The sequence below is a fragment of the Sceloporus occidentalis genome, unplaced genomic scaffold (assembly GCF_023333645.1).
Source record: "Sceloporus occidentalis isolate IW3139 unplaced genomic scaffold, rSceOcc1.0.p SCAF_119, whole genome shotgun sequence".
In the NCBI taxonomy this organism is placed as follows: Eukaryota; Metazoa; Chordata; class Lepidosauria; order Squamata; family Phrynosomatidae; genus Sceloporus; species Sceloporus occidentalis.
The window spans coordinates 1,549,176-1,566,195 of NW_028317099.1; the positions used below are offsets into that span (position 1 = coordinate 1,549,176).

The 17,020-nt window shown below is 41.8% G+C and overlaps 1 protein-coding gene across 4 annotated transcripts; it reads left to right on the forward strand.

The window, feature by feature from the left end:
- The first annotated feature begins 1,999 nt into the window (after positions 1–1,999).
- Positions 2,000–14,047, forward strand: LOC149282319 (ribose-phosphate pyrophosphokinase 1-like). Of its 4 annotated transcripts, none has more exons than XM_089498348.1 (7): positions 2,000–2,121; positions 11,440–11,685; positions 11,743–11,857; positions 12,268–12,392; positions 12,590–12,763; positions 13,516–13,675; positions 13,955–14,047. In XM_089498348.1, exons 3-7 carry the CDS (start codon positions 11,795–11,797, stop codon positions 14,045–14,047), a joined length of 615 nt encoding a protein of 204 aa, XP_089354474.1. In that variant the 5' UTR covers positions 2,000–2,121; positions 11,440–11,685; positions 11,743–11,794. The 4 variants fall into 4 exon arrangements, with proteins under 4 accessions (XP_089354474.1, XP_089354476.1, XP_089354477.1 ...); XM_089498350.1 differs by having other exon boundaries at positions 11,440–11,681; XM_089498351.1 differs by having other exon boundaries at positions 11,440–11,632; positions 11,759–11,857.
- The last annotated feature ends 2,973 nt before the right edge of the window (positions 14,048–17,020 follow it).

Genomic DNA, 17,020 nt, shown 5'->3' on the forward strand with positions numbered 1-17,020 from the left:
TCTGCCAGCAGCAGTAAGCAGAGAGGTAAGTGTAGTGACACATATCTAATTTACTGTATTTGCTCGATTATAAGATGACCCTGATTTTAAGACAACCCCCCAAAATTTGAATATTTTTTTCATATTTAATAAAAACTATGATTGAGAAAAAATGCATTTTTTGGTTTTATTTCCATTTATTTGCCAACCTGCCCCCCCAGATATGCCTTATACCCCCCTATATGCCACTCTGCCTCCCTGATATGACTTTTAACCTCCTATATGCCACTCTGCCTCCCTGATATTCCTTTTAACCCCCTATATGCCACCCTGCCTCCAGCAGAAGTGGCGGCACAGACCTACACCAGCTGCCGGAGAAGAGGATCCAGGTCCCCAGCAGCTCTGCGGGGGATCTGGATCTTAGTCTTGTATTCAGACCTCATTCAGGTTGTATTCAGACCTATTTGAGGTCTGATTAGAAGACGACCTAGAAGATTTCCATATGGCCTCATTAAAAATCACTCAGTAAAAATCACATAACAGAATATTTCCAAAGCATGAAACACTGTATCTATGTATATGGTTATATTCACGGAATGTTGGTGAATGCAAATTAAAAGAATTTTAAAATTTCAAAAAAATATACATATACTTGTCGGTATTTTAAAAATATTCTGTTTAACAAAATACACTGCAATCCTTGTTTTTTTTTGTTTTTTGACCCTGAAAAAAACAATATATGGTTTGTACAATAAACTAATTACATAACTTATGGTGGGTAAAGGTGATGGAAAACCTACGATAAACTAAATTAGAGCAGATGGATTACAGTTGAACTAGACATAGGAAAAATGTTGAAAACTCTTGTTTCCTCAGGCGTAATGTAGTTTACAATATACGCATCCTTAGGGGTTTAGTGCTAAAAGTTTTACCCTATTTCTTTCGTTGCATCAGTTCTACACACTGCAAATGCCGTATTGGCTCGAATATAGGCCGCACTTTTTCCCCCCACTTTAAGTCTTTAAAGTGGGGGTGCGGCCTATATTCGGGGTCTAGCGTCCGGCGGGCAGGCAGCGGGGTTAGGATACAGATCCCCCGCAGCGGTGCAGGGGACCTGCATCCTACTCTCTGATACGCTCAGACAGCCTCCCCTGCCAGCACTTTCCACGGGGGGGGTTGCCGGCATGGGAGGTTGTCTAAGCGCGATGCGTTTTACCTCTGCCCCCAAGACTTACCAGAGCAGACTCCCGGGTGTCTTGCGGGGCCGGCGGGGGACACCTACGCAATACGCGTATACAACTTCCGGTGCTGGCACATCTGCTGAGTCCCGGCACCGGAAGTTGTATACGCGTATTGCGTAGATGTCCCCTGCCGGCACCGCAAGACACCCGGGAGTCTGCTCTGGTAAGTCGGGGGGGGGGGCAGAGTGGCAGCATATCTCGGGGGGGACGACAGTGGCAGCATATCTCGGGGGGGTGGCAGCATATCTCAGGGGGGGGACAGTGGCAGCATATCTCAGGGGGGGAGGAGGACAGTGGCAGCATATCTCGGGGGGGGACAGAGTGGCAGCATGTTTTTTTGGTGCTTTTTTAAAGAAAAAAACTTTTTCTTTAAAAAAGCACCAAACTTTTACGGTGCGGCCTATATACGGGGGCGGCCTATATCCGAGCCAATACGGTAATAACTTATTTGATAGTCAATAGCATATGACATGTTTGTGCCCAAGAAATAGCCGATGTGCTTAGATTTATTTTACAGTTACTTATCTCGGGCCATTTCCAAAGCACCAGCCAACACGTGCCGAAACTACACGTGGTATAAATTCTTTTCCTCTTTTAACTGCCTCTACAGTGTCTATGTTTAGCCTTACTGGGGGCGTGTCTTTGTGAGCAGTTTTGTTATTGGCTAAACACGCTGACGGAGGAGGAGGAACGATTTCGCCGTCCTCCACATTGTGCTCTTCCGTGTCAAATACAGAGTGGGTCCGTCTATAAGCTTCGGTTCAATACCGGACAGCGACATGCCGAATATCAAAATATTCAGCGGTAGTTCTCACCAGGATCTGTCACAGAAGATCTCTGACAGATTGGGACTGGAAATGGGTCGTGTCGTTACCAAGAAATTCAGCAACCAGGAGACATGGTAAGCTTAGTTTCTCCTCCACTACAAAAGACGGCCTAGTATAACAAATGCCTACACTAACAGCGACTTGCATTTCCAAGCAAGTCTCCGTTTAGGTAAACGCTGGGCGAAAGTGTTCCCGGGAATTGTAGTCTTTGGGCCTGCTGATGCGTAAGCACAAATAAGAAAAACCACTACAAATCCCAGCATGCACGAGGCTAGTCTGCTCTGTAGAACATGTAACCCGTGGAACACGTGTGCGAGGAGAGTTGAAGTCTGCTGGGCGGAGAGATTGGTCAAACGTTTCGAATCGTTAATTAAAGATTAGCGGAGACGCGAATGTTTCCAGGACGATTGCTGTAAAATTAATGATTAATAAATATAGGGATATTTATTTTTCAAATGTATGTAAGGTTGTTAGCTCCTTGGATGTGAGGCTCTTCTCGCTTTACTTATATACCAATGTAGCAGCCCTCCCAGATTAAAATACATGCGTGTGCATATAATCGGTATTTAAGGCGTACTTTAGGCCTTTAACAGTAATCTTTTCTAACAGTTTTCAAACGATTATTCGTTCATTGTTACTATTTTTGGTTATGTATTTGGTACTTGTTGTCTGGGTCAAGCATGCTTTCTAAGAGTAGGGTAATGGGTAATAACTTAGGACAGTAGGCTGATAATGCACTATAGTTGTGTCCAGTTTAGAAAGATAGCTTGGCTTCCATTGCTTTAAAAGAAAAGCAAGGGCTTCTCCACTCATTCTCTGCCCTTTAAATTTCTATGGTGTCCCTTTTTCAAATTCATTGGTAGGGGGCGTGGTGCTTCAGAATACCCCATTCGCATTTGCAGCGCCAACCAGCGAACACTGCAAGAGAGGGTACTATATTATTCAGTAGGTGTGCTATCTGCAGCTATCAAAAGCATTAAATGTCGTATGGTGGTAGGAGTTTTCTTTAAAAATGGGTGACCTATATATTGGGGTTCATTCACTAAAGGGAGACTTGTCTGAAGAGTGTGCATGAGACTTGATGCATAATAACAAGAAGCACTGCATAATGTAGAATTTGACAGAACACAATTAAACTATGCATTACACAGGGCCAGCCAAGCTCCTTGTTCATCAGAACCGCACTTGGGTTGGACTTTCACTGTGTATAATAAAAAAAATGTTAGAACGAGAACCGAAAACCCACACCAGCTCTACACCTTAAACATTTCTAGAATCATCAAGGAGGTTGTGAATGAACTGAAACTATGGCAGACATTCCACCTAATGCTAACGGGTAGGATTCATTTTAGGGATGCACCGAAATTCTGGACCGAAACTGAAAATTCAGCATTCACTTGGCTGAAAATGACTTCCCCACCTAACAGCAATCACATACCTATCATGCTCAGGCATACCCAGATTCCAGCATGTACTGGTTGCCTGGGCATGAAAGGAGTGTGATTGCTGTTGGCAAATATATATACCAACAGCAATCACACTCCCATCATGCCCAGGCAGTCAGTGCATGCTGGACATGGGTATGATGGGAGGGTGATTACAGCCTCCCTATGCCATGCTATTCCCCCCACGCACACTTACACATCTATGCTATCACACACTTTAACAAACCTTCATTCACTCATATTCTCTTAATCACACATACTTGCTCTTACACCCTCCCTCACCCCCTTATCTGAACAGCAGATCTCTCACTCAGACTTCTGCCGGGACCATGCCGCGTCTTTCTGTGTTGCTCACACTCTGTGCGAACAACTTCTCTTGGGTCCCCCCAGGGGAAGACGGAACGGAGCAGAGTCATGTGATGTGCATTCACGTGACAATGCTGGGTTCCTGCTTCTCCTGGCTAGTACAAGAGACACTGCACGCGCACTGCAGCCAACGCACAGGTAAACAGCCTGGCCCCTGCGGACTATTTTGGTATTGGTACTTTGCCCATAATGCCCTTAATCTAATTAAAATGATCAGTTTTCCCAAATACTTTACACTCTACCTTTACTAATTAAGCCAACGGATCTCAAATTTTTAGATAAACAATTCACTTTGTTCCTTTTGTAAGGGAAATAAACCCAGGATCAGTTTACACATATTGAAATAGACATCGCAGATATTAGGACTTAGATTACCACATATTAAGCGTTATAATCTGGCTGCCTTAATGCGCCACGCAATTGACAGGCTATCGTTTTCCTATAAATTCTTAGAGAACCAACTAAGCTCTCTGCATGCACTGATGACCCTCCCACACACGCCATACACCTTATTATCGGAGTCTTAGAGAACACTGTCACACCAACCGGTGTAGTATGTACATGGACTGGCTACCCGGTAGAGATGGCACAGACAATTTCAGTATGTGAGGGGTTAATTCGATTGTATAGGCATGTGGCGCCAAAAGGTCTTTTTAGATAAATTGGTCTTTTGAAGCTGGGACTCCAACCAAGGCACTCTGCAAGGTGTGAAATTTCACGGGGAGGCAGTGCCTTTAAGTCTGCTAGCCAAGTCATTCACCATATGCCTGTATCCCCTCATATATAATGGATTCTTTGATATGCTAAGTGACCACTAGCAGTCAGGAAAACCATTTCATATCCAGGCCATATCCAACACATATCAATAACTCATATATTCATTATCATACCTCCTTGTGTGCATACCTAGAATGGGGAAAGCGCACCCTACAAAAAGAGTACAAACATGGCGGCGCCACTTAACCAGTTTGGAAGGAATTGTGAAGTCTATGATGTTTAGTCATAAGTAGCAAGTGTGACATATCTATGGACTTCACAATTTACAGGAAATTCATAAGTGCACGAATTATGGCTGTGGAGAGCACAGGAGGGACGATAAAATGAAAATAACTTATTTGGACTGATATGTTTCCACCACGCAAGAGGGAGGTCACTTATGGTACACCTTCCCTCCGCTTATACCACCTCTGGGCCGGCTTGGAAACTCGAGATGAACTGGGAAAGAGTATAAAATTAACGAGAGAAGATGGGTCATTGTGCTTACTAGGGTCCAAGATCTAATTTTGAGTAAGTTGCCATCTTTCCTTGCCGGAGCCCTACGGACAGAAAAACTGTTACTTGACCTTTCAGTGAGTGGTTTTCTGTAATTTTCTCCTTTTTATTTTTATCTGTTGGTGTAAATAATCTGTTTATCATCTTTTTGTGTATGCACTGTGATTTTTTTTTTTTGATAATAAATATTCCTTTATTAAGTTCTGCCTTTGTCTGGTAAAGACTCACGTTACCTGATTAGACCATTTTATCGGTAATTTGAAATCACATAATTGTGTTTAAAATATATTGTTTGGTTTTTTTTAGTCTGAATCGTTTGGGGTACCAAGGCACCCCATTTCTAAATTGTCTTGGTGGTGGCAGCGTTATTTTGATATTTGTTATATCATAGTTAATTGCGGGTGGTATTAAGGGTGGATATTTTTAGGTTTATCACTATTTCCGGTCTAGGGCAGACCCTTTTACCACCAGAACCAAGTCAAGCGCGCGCTTGGAGTAGAGTGCGTTCGTGACAAACACCCTCTACTGTATTCCACGATTAAAGCATGGAAATCATCCTTAAACTGCAATGGCAGTACACCTCACACATGCCACTCATTAACAATCCCAACTTCCAGGACGGAGTATCCATACCTCCGTATACTAGATGCTATACCATGGGTATTACATCGATTTCACATTTCCTTGTCGAACCCAACCAGACCATTCTCACACTGTGGCAGGGTAGGGATAAATATCCTGACTTGCAGATCCCTTGGTTTGTGGTTTTGCAAATTCAAAGTTACATTGGCTCTGTTACTAATCACTTTACCCAATATGACTGGCACAATGCCTTTGGCAGATATATACATAAAAGAGGACACACCCCTTCAATTAGCATTTTGTATAAAGTCATCTGAACTGCATGTGACTTGACTGATTGGGGGACTGGACTGTTGGACTACACACATCCCCAATATTATCAAGGAGGACATCTGTAAAGCCACAGCCTCTGTATCTACAATTATACCGTTGGCGACGTACAAATAAATGGCCTATAAAATAGCCCATGATGTGTACTTTTCTCCCAGAACGTTTGTGCAGGCTGGGCTTAAGACTAGGGCTGAAACAACGATTAGTTGAATCGATTTTTATCGATTTATAAAATGATGTTTTTCAGAGCAAATGCTCTGAAAAACTCCCTTCCTTCTATAATCCAATCTTAAATAGAGATCGGATTATAACTCTAGAATCCAGATCCCCCGCAAAGCTGCAGGAGGCCTGGATCTCCTCTGCCACCCGGTGAGTGTCTGTGCAAAACGCGCAGACATCCTCCGCTTCTCCCCTCCACTTCCGCTGGGGCTTCTATTACTGAACCCGGCGTCACGTGACCTTCCAGTACGGCTTCCATCATGGAAGCCCCAACGGAAGCGGAGGGGAGAAGCGACTGTGCGCGCATCGCACAGACCCCCACCGGCTTCCAGAGAGGATCCAGGTCCCCTGCAGCGGTGCAGGGGATTTAGATTTTAGTGCGCAATGTGCACAACCTCTGCTTAATATAGCAACAGAAGAAAAACGGTAAGCACCACTAGGTAAGGTAAGCATGGAGTATTATCTTTATTTTTATGCTTATTTGCCCTGTTTCTTTTGTTGATATATTAACCCCTGGTGGGGCAGGTAGAATTTTTCCGGGATCTATTAATTATGTCTGTGCATTCTTTAATTTGTGTTTTTTATTTTTTGATTCCTGTAATATATAATTTATTATTTATATTGTTATCTATTCTTTTTTGTCTATATTTATTAAAGCATATATTTTATGCCTATTTTAGCGCTGTCAGTTTTTCTTATCAGGTGGCACAGTGGCATAAAGGGGCTATGAGGCATATCAGGGGGCATGGTGGCATATAGGGGGTATAAGCCATATCGGGGCACAGTGGCATATTGAGGTAAAGGGCATATTCTGTTGCTTATTGGGTATAAGGCATATAGGGGGCTATAAGGCATATCAGGGCACATTGGCATATAGGACGTATAAGACATATTGGGGGGCACAGTGGCATCTCTGGTACATAGGAGATATAAGGCATATATGGGGCAGAGTTGCAAGCTGGGAGTGAGATGTGCATAACTGGGGGGCAGGTTGGTAAATAAAAGAAAACAACATAAACAAGAAGCATTTTTCTCAGTTTTTTATTAAATATGAAAAAATAGTTTACATGAATTAATATTTACTAGTAAAACTTTTATCAAAACTTAGAGAAATAGTGTGTTTGGGTTCCTTTAAAATATAGCTTTATTATGTCAGTGTTAATGACACATCTTAATGTAAATTAAAAAAAAAGTTTTTATTTTAAATGAAAAATTTGCATATTTTTTTTTTATCCGATTAATCGGACCAACTAATCGATTATGAAAATAATTAGTTGCAGCCCTACTTAAGACCAACCTTTGTCTGCCCCAAGTGTGGTGTACTGAATGCGCATTCCTTTCATTGCTTGCGGCGGTGCCCCCGAATCCGAGATTTCTGGTCCCGGTCTACACTTGTTACATGACACAAACTCACATCGTTCATACTTCCCCCTGAAATTGCAGTGTTTGGCATTGTTTAGGACTGCAACAACTAATTCATAATAATTGATTTTATAGACTAAAAGATGAGTTTTTTTCAGAGCAAATGCTCTGAAAAATACCCCTCGTTTTATAATCCAACCTCAAATAGAGGTCGGACTATAACACTAAGATCCAGATCCCCCGCAACGCTGCAGGGGACCTAGATCCTCCTCTCTGGCAGCCGGTAGGTGGGCATCTGTGGGATGTGCGCAGATAGTCTCAGCTTCTGGGCCATATAGGGAGGTATAAGGCATATCAGGGGGCACAGTGGCATATAGGGGGTATAAGGCTTATCAGAGGGACATAAGACATATTTGGGGGTGGAGTGCACATAGGGGATAAGGCATTTCAGGGGGAACAGTGGCATATAGGGGGGGTATAAGACATATCAGGGGGGCACAGTAGTACATTAGGGATCACAGATGAGAAGGATTTGAGAATTGTTATAGACAACAAACTAGGAAACAATGTGCAATGTCAGTCAGCAGTTGCTAAGGCCGGTAAGGTATTGTCAAGTATAAAAAGAAGCATCAATTTGCGGGATAAAAATATAATTTTGCCTCTTTATATTCAAGGTGTGGTCTTACCATTGATTTATACTGTGCAATTTTGGGCACCTATTCTAAAGAAGGATATTATAGCACTGGAAAGGGTGCAAAATTAATAAAGAACACTTTTAGTTATGATGAAAGCTTAACAAATTTAAATCTGTTTAGTTTAGAAAAATGGCGCCTCAGAAGGGATATGATAGGATTATATTAGTGCTGCAACTAACGATTATTTTCATAATCTATTAGTTGGACAATTACTTTTTTGATCGGATAAAAAATAAATTTTTCATTTATTTAAAATTTAATAAACAGGATGTTAAAAACAAACAGCAGAATAAAAAAAAAAAAAACTTTGATAAAAATGCATTTCATGTTTTTGTTTCCCAACCTGCCCCCCCAGTTATGCCAATTTGAGCCCAGCCCTGCCACTCCACCACCCCCCCCCGATATGCCATAGTGCCCTCGTAGATTCACAGACTCGTTCACAGCACACTGACACAATACTTTTATAAATAAATACAGGATTTAGATTCCCCTTTGTTTGCACCCCTTTACCTCTAACTGCACCTTAAGTTAACCTTATTAAATTAACTCTGTCCTCAGCATTGAATTAACCCTAAACACCCCGTCAAACATAACTGCCCCTAACTGGGCCCACCTCCCCTACCTTTCAGCATACTTACCGTTGGATAAGTTGCTGAGCAGTGTGGATGCTATAAGGAAATGGGCGGGGCAAATCAGTGTGACTGCGGGGAGGGACTGGGAAGCTGAAAGGGGCGGGGCCGTCGTGGGGTAGTAACTGCTGAAAGTGACATTGAATGAACTGAAGAATCAGATCCGTGCTTCATCACACAGACACCCCCCACAGGCTGTTAGGAGGATCCGGGTCCCCTGCAGCGCTGCGGGGGATCTGGATCTTAGCGTTATGATAGATAAAATCTAATCAAATAATCGATAATTAAATTTGTTGGCTACGATTTTCATTATCAATTATTATCTATTAGTTGTTGCAGCCCTAGATTATATAAATATATATTCGGGACAAATACAAACCATTGTCATGAATAGGACTATGCATAGAACATGTGGTCACGCATTTAGACTGAAAGAAAGGAGTTTTAGTCTAAGGCAAAGGAAGGGCTTTTATTTACAGTGAGGGCAATAAGGATGTGGAAATCTCTGCCTGCAGAGGTAGTTTTATCGGCGTCTGTACAAACATTTAAACAGCAACTGGATGAATACTTAACTAAATTATGAGGAAACGGCTTCTTGATCCAAGGAGAGATCTGACTGCCATTGTGAGGTCAAGAAGGATTTATTTTCCCCTAGTTTGTTGCAAAATTGGAAAGCTACAAACTGGATTTTTTGCCGCCTTTTTGTATCAACAGCTATTAACAGATATGGGAAAGGCTGAATATAATGGACTCATTTCTTTTTTTCAGACTATGTAACTATGTAAGACTAAATATTCCCTAAAAGGAACACACCGCTTACCTTTCTAGGTGGTGTACTGCAACCACAAATCAAAAACACAGAATTTTGAGTGGGGGGGGTTCTGCCTTTTCACATGCCAGTTTGTGATGGATTCTTCACACTGGGCTACCTTAAACAAGAATCAAATGAATCCCCATAAATATTCCCCAAAAGCATATTGCCCAAATACCTTAGACACTCCACTTAAGTATCAAGTGGAGCGCTGTGACCACAGTTGATGGGTTTTTTTTTTTCTTCTACTTTTTCACGTACTGGGGCAATTTTTTTTTTATTTTTTTTTTCCTGTGTGTCCCTGTTTCTTGTGGCATTTAAAAAAAAAAAATTGGGTTGTAACGTGCAATTAAGTAGAGGACTGCATTGGGATGCGGGACCCGCTTGCAGGCGGTTATGCTGGTGTTGCGAGCAGTCAGACGCTGTACCCGCAGGTTTTGGTAATCCCGCGCAGTCCCGCAAGTCTGCCTTTGCGCTGCTCCCTCACAGCATCTCTTTTCTTGCTCCGTCCAGGAACACAGCGGACTTCCCGTGTCTCCGCTGTGTTCCTGGGCGGAACAAGAGAAGAGACGACGTGAAGGAGTAACACGAAGGCAGCCTCGTGGGACTGCTCAGAAAATCTGCGGTTCAGGTAAGGAGGTGGGCGGGATTGACCACATATGTGGCGGGATTGGACAAATAAATCAGCGGGAGCGGGCGTGAACAGGATTAAAAAAGCAGTCCCATGCAGGGCTCTACAATTAAGTATTTAACAGCTTAGTGATTATATCTAGAGGTTAAAGGATTATGCTGGGTTACTGTTAGTAGATAGTGTTAGATGTTAAGGTTAGGCTATTGATTGGTGAGACTGATCAATGTTCCCCAGTTTAAGATAAAAATGTAAAATATTGTAAATATAAAAAAACTAAATTGTGCAATAAGCACACCAACCATTGTTTTTTCAACTCTGGTCATCCTGCCTCCATGTCCTGTTTGGTACATCTTTAATTGGACATCCGGCCAATTTAATTCAACTATGAGTATTCCAAATGTCAGGATATTTGGGAAGATTGCTCTTATTTTATTACTTGCTCATAAAAATAAAATTAGGCACATTGTATGACAAGCGGTACATCCTGAGTATGCTGGATTTGTTAACGCCATGTCCGCAGTTCACCCTAGAGCCTTGTTCAAGGTTACAGCGTGGAATTTGAACCTGCTGCTGATGTATTTGTCACGGATCTGGCTAGTCCGACCGACTACCTCCGCTGACTTGTGCTTCCTTAGTCTGGGACAGCACACTTTCCCCGGTTCCCCAGTCACTAGCCAAGACTCAGTGTAGGGTAAAACCAAACGAAGACTGAATTATTTCTCACACACAAGGCTGGATATATCCAGCAAAACACACATTTACATAAAAAAAAAGATATTGGGATACAAACCGCCCCCTTAATCTGCCATTTGCTTACATTTAGTCTGCTTCCGTTATCAGAGATTGAACAAAAACTTTATACACTTGATGTTAGGTCTCTTATGTTGTACGCATGTAATATGGCACAGTAGAGAGTCAGCTTCTTGGTGTATTGTACAGAAGGTTGTGGGTACTTAGAAAGCAGTGTGATAAGGAACCGCCTTGAAGTAGCTCATTCTACTAGGTGCTGTGATAATTGTGATGACTGTAACCTACTTCTTTCTCTTGCAGTGTAGAAATTGGGGAGAGTGTACGTGGAGAAGATGTATACATTGTGCAGAGTGGCTGTGGGGAAATAAATGACAACCTAATGGAGCTCCTAATCATGATCAATGCATGCAAGATAGCTTCAGCCTGCCGTGTTACTGCTGTAATACCTTGCTTTCCATATGCCCGTCAGGACAAGAAGGACAAGGTGAAAAATGTTCCCTTCCATTACCTGCGTTAGACTGTATAACATATGCAACCAATATGTCTGTAAAAAAGCAGGGGTTATCTTGTTTTTCAATTTGTGTGTTGCATTTCATAAACCAGTTCTTCTCTATTCTAGTCACGAGCGCCAATCTCTGCCAAGCTTGTTGCCAACATGTTGTCTGTGGCAGGTGCGGATCACATAATTACAATGGACCTCCATGCATCCCAGATCCAGGTTATTATATGCGTGCATTATGACAAAAATGTAAAAGAGCACTTAGCCCTTTTTTCATTTTAAATCCATTTCAGATTAAATTTTTCATGGTCTCCAGTACACTTTAAAGAATGCCTACACCGAGCCGCATGCTTTCATGTACAAAATTAGATTTTCAGTCAAATGTATGCTGTCTTAACACTGATGTTTAGCTAGCATAGATGCAATTGGCTGCTGCTGCTCCGACTGATTGCAATGGGAGTTTGAGTTCAACGCGGCATGTGTTAGCTGTTGATAGTAATGTTTCTTTATTTAAACCTGATTAATCTAATTTTTACTACCTAATTAAGTTCATGTCTAACATAGATTATGTTTGAGCAGAGGTAAATAATGTGTTGCATACCATTATTGAAATGTTTTCCTTGTTCTAGGGTTTTTTTGATATCCCAGTGGATAATCTCTATGCAGAGCCAGCAGTCTTAAAATGGATTCGAGAGAACATACCAGAGTGGAAAACATGCACAATTGTTTCTCCGGATGCAGGGGGAGCAAAGAGGTGAACTTTTCAGGCATTCGATCTGACATGTACACTGATTTCTCATAATTTTCTCTCTGATAGATGTTCCTGTCTCTGCCATTAAGTGTTTTCTGATTAACCTAATATAGTTCATCTACAATAATTGCAGACCTCTTATCGAGTCACTGCTCCACATCTTCTTATACTTTTACTGGCCCTCTACTTTAACCCTTTAGAGTGACATCAATCGCTGACCGTTTGAATGTGGACTTCGCTCTGATTCACAAGGAAAGAAAGAAAGCCAACGAGGTGGATCGTATGGTATTGGTTGGGGATGTAAAAGATAAAGTTGCTATACTTGTTGATGACATGGCAGACACCTGTGGAACTATTTGTCATGCAGCAGAAAAGTAAGTATCAAACTGTTACTGACGGTACGGTCTTCACAATTGGCCCATTGCAGGACAAATTGGGAACACTTAAGCTAGAGCCAGTAAAAGTTTTTAAAACAAAAAATGGCTTGTTTTGGTGAGTGCTATATTTAGGTTGGGTGCTGGCTTGCTCACAGTAGTCACATCTGCACCCTGAACTTAATTAAGGAGTATCTTACACATCTTTTTACACATTTTTGAGCCACTTGTTTATTGCTGACACAACAATTGAGATTTAGGATGTATAGTTTCTCCAGAATAAAACTGGATTGTTGTATATGTCACTGTTACAGCTAGTCACAAGAATGTTCTTGTATTGCAATATTGCATAGTGTCCATCTAGTACCATCTGCTTTGTGTTTATCACTTAGCACTTTATCTGCTGAAATTCAGTCCCTCTGTTGGCTCTCCAGACTCCAGAATTAAACTTAAGTTTCTTAAATGCTGAGTTATAAGCGTGTAGATTTAGGGTGAAAAGCGGAAATGTGAAAAATGATCCAATTTTTACCCCACCACATCCAAAAACAAGACATACCATGGCATATGGGGTGTTTCCTATTATTTAATTCTCTCAAGAGGGTGTTCTCCTTCTGTACCAGCATGTCTTAACATGTTTTAATCTTACTGTAAATTTGTATTATTGTTATTGTTCTCAACATCCGCCTGTTGCAATAATACTACAGAATCTGCTGGTGCTGTAAAAATACATGTGATGTATGTTTCATTTCCAGACTTCTTTCAGCTGGAGCGACAAAAGTATATGCCATTTTGACACACGGTATATTTTCTGGTCCAGCTATTTCACGGATTAATAATGCTTGTTTTGAAGCCGTGGTGGTGACCAACACAATCCCCCAAGAGGAGAAGATCAGACACTGCTCTAAAATCCAGGTTAGTGTGTAACTGAACAGAACCTGCACAATAGAAATAATATGTAGTGAAGTGCTTTGTGGCAAGACAGTAAACCTATTAATTTGGGGTTGATGAAGGAGCTAGAGAAATCTTTTGTGGCTCAAGAAGCAAAGGCAAACCATACTTGGCTCCTTGTTGCAGAGAATATACCTTTTGTTGTTAAGAGCATCTGTCTGACAATTTTAAAATTCATAAATATTTTTACTCCCAGAAGAGCTGATTTTCATTGAATCCCTAATCATCCTTTATTTCCACTAGGTTATTGATATCTCCATGATCTTAGCTGAAGCCATTCGAAGGACCCACAATGGAGAATCTGTCTCTTATCTGTTCAGCCATGTACCCTTGTAGTGGCCGTAATAGTAGAAGACCAGTCCTTGGTCCTTGGCAAAACTCTTTATAATCATCCTTCCCCAGGATACTCTGAAGATAAGAAATGCCCTTCCATCATATTCTCCTTACTACCTGTGTTATGGAACATTGGTGTGTTGCTCTGCTACCGAACAGGAGAAGTGGCATTTAATGTCCTAGGCCAAATGCCTCCAGCTTCACTGACTTGGAGAAAATTGGAACAGCTGTCCACTGATTTTATTTTGTTTTTTGGTTTTACGAACTGTATTAGGAAAACAAGCTGTACTTTTGGACAGAATGGTAGGCGGCAATGAAAGAACACTTTGTATTTTGTTTTTCTTCTTTGTCTAAATAAAATGAGCTGCCTTACATGGCCATACTAAGTCATTATACTAAACTGCTAAGTATAAGCAGACCTCTCTTGACCAACTATATGAGAATTGGCAAAACAGAACAGCCTTTATATTATTGAAACATTGACTAATCGAAAGAAAAGCAGACCAAAGAGTTGTTGCATCAAGCAAATGTACCAGTTTGTTAGATCTTACAAGATTGTGTTTGCCATAAGTCATATATGTGACATTAGATAAAAACTAGTGGGAAGGCTGGCAGAGTAACAAAATTTCTTATTCTACAGCAGACACATATTATTGACGTGCCTGCCACGCCACGCCATGGCATTAAGTAAGCTTAGATATTTCTTCACTTAAATGGTGTTGCTGTAATGCTACACCCAAATCTTCAGCAGGGGCCCCATGTGGCCCCTCCCCTGGGTATCACCATCCCCCCATATACTGTATGGTGGTGGACGCCCCGCTTAACGGAACTTAGGAGCCGATCAACAATCATCTCCTGAGTTTACACCGTGTCGCTGAAAGGGTGCACTGGTGACAGCGAGAGATTTTTCAATGGAGCCCAGCTTTCTCATCACAAAAAAGTTATATTATTATTATATGGCAATATTTGAAAATAATTAGACAATTATGTCAGGGGAACCATCCAGCTCCAATAAAATGTAAAATCTATATTTTCATGCGCAACTGCTAAAATCAGTGCTGATATGGAGAGAGTTTAAATTACCCATAGGGTGTCTAGTGTTTTTATGAAATGAAAAGAAAACATGAGCTCCTCCCAAATGTGACCTTTTAGCCCCGAAATAACCCAACATGGATGGATGGTATCGCTGTACTGAGATTTTGCTGAACACATATTGGGGTGTTGTTTGTCAGTGACATATACCAAGGACTATAAATTCACACCTATAGTACAATGTGTGTGTGATAAAAAGCACAGTAAATCACTACCACAAAGTTTGACAAGGGCTGCTTGTAGAACTAGTGCATGGAAAGTGTTAAAATACCAGCATCTGAAATGCCCTGGGGTACCTAGTTTTCAAAAATATATGGGGAAATTGAATTGGCCGGCTGTAAAGTTGTCCCAAATAGGACACAGAGACAGAATTTTACTAGATTTGGGAAAAAATGGTTTTGAAATAGCAAAAAAAGCATAAAAACATTGGGTATTTTAAACTCGTGACAAGTAGTAGAATCCATTTAGCAGTTTTTTCCCCCCATTAGCTTTTGTAGACGAATAAAATATTTTTCTAACAAAAGTAAGTAAAGGTGATTAGATTAAAAAAATGGTATCTGGAGAAAGGCCTTCTTGGTCTGCAAAAACCAATATATATAACTTGTGCAGGTACACTAAATGAGAGAGAGAGAAGAAAATTAGTTAAATAAGAGGACCACAAAAGTGTTAAAACGGCATTGGTCACAAGGGTACAAAAATTGAAAACCAGCCTTGTCCTTAAGGGGTTAATGGAATCACTTCTGTTGAGCACAGAATGTGACTTGATAAGTTAAGCACTGCAGAGCCCTATAGTGATTTTCCAGCTCTACCTCCTGTTGGACCAGCTTGTCCAATTCGGATACCCATTGCTCCTGGGGTTGCTGTCCCAGGAATTACATCTGTAGTTCCCGCTGGTCTCTAATCCTTTGTTCGGAGCTTGGAAGATACTGACCCCGGCGTATAAAAGCCTTCCGGAGGGCCCTCTGCCATAGTGACCGTTGAACCAGTTGCCTCAGATTCTGGTTTTGTTATGTAGGCAGGGCAGTGGTGTAGCGGAGAGGATGACCCACAGTAGCCCCTGGAATTCTGATGTCACATCCATGTCCTCGTCAAGGCGACCGAAGCCTGCCTTCCTGTCGGTAAATCCTGGTAAATAAGAATTGTCCCTCAGACTAAGAATCAATCCCACATCTGCCACCAATGTCACGGATCTGGCTAGTCCGATGACTACCTCCTCTGATTTGTGCTCCCTTAGCCTGGGACAACACATTTTCCCTGGTTCCCCAGTCACTAGCCGAGACTCAGTGTAGGGTAAAACCAAAACAAAGACTGATTTATTTTTGACGCACAGGGCTGGATATATCCAGCAAAACACACATTAACATAAAAACATGCTATTGGGATACAAACCACCCCCTTAATCTGCCTCCCAGAGACAACAGGGGCAGTAACGGGATTAACAATACAATAGTGTCCCAACCTCTGCTATCTATTGCTGGCCAAAACCAGTTCCAGGGATGGCCGGGGTAAATGTCTGTAGTAGTGGAACTGGGGGGAAGGGGACAACATAATAATGCACCATGGGGTGGAGGGGTCTAATATTAAATTAAAACAATGGTGGTCACTCCCTGGTTGCAGATCCTGGCTGCCGGACAGAGATAATCCCCTCAGCCAGTGATTACATGATATGCTACTGGGGGTAGCCACAGAAGTCGTTACAAACCCAGGGCTCATAGTCAATAGGGAGGAGGCTGGCAGTCAGGCCTCTCCAGTGGTCCCAGTGATGGAGGGCTCCGTCACACATGATATAATGGTTCATGGTTTTAAGTCACAATTAAGGATTCCAGGCTGTCGTTTGTATTCAAAAGAGCTTTGTTTTGGCATGAACCCCCTCCTTTCTTGTAA

Excerpts from the sequence above, each read along its gene's own strand:
- LOC149282319 (XM_089498351.1), top strand. The coding sequence starts at position 2,000 with ATGCCGAATATCAAAATATTCAGCGGTAGTTCTCACCAGGATCTGTCA. Across the intron at positions 2,122-11,439 it reads TTCAGCAACCAGGAGACATG|TGTAGAAATTGGGGAGAGTG; the intron begins GTAAGCTTAGTT and ends TTTCTCTTGCAG. Across the intron at positions 12,764-13,515 it reads ATTTGTCATGCAGCAGAAAA|ACTTCTTTCAGCTGGAGCGA; the intron begins GTAAGTATCAAA and ends TTTCATTTCCAG.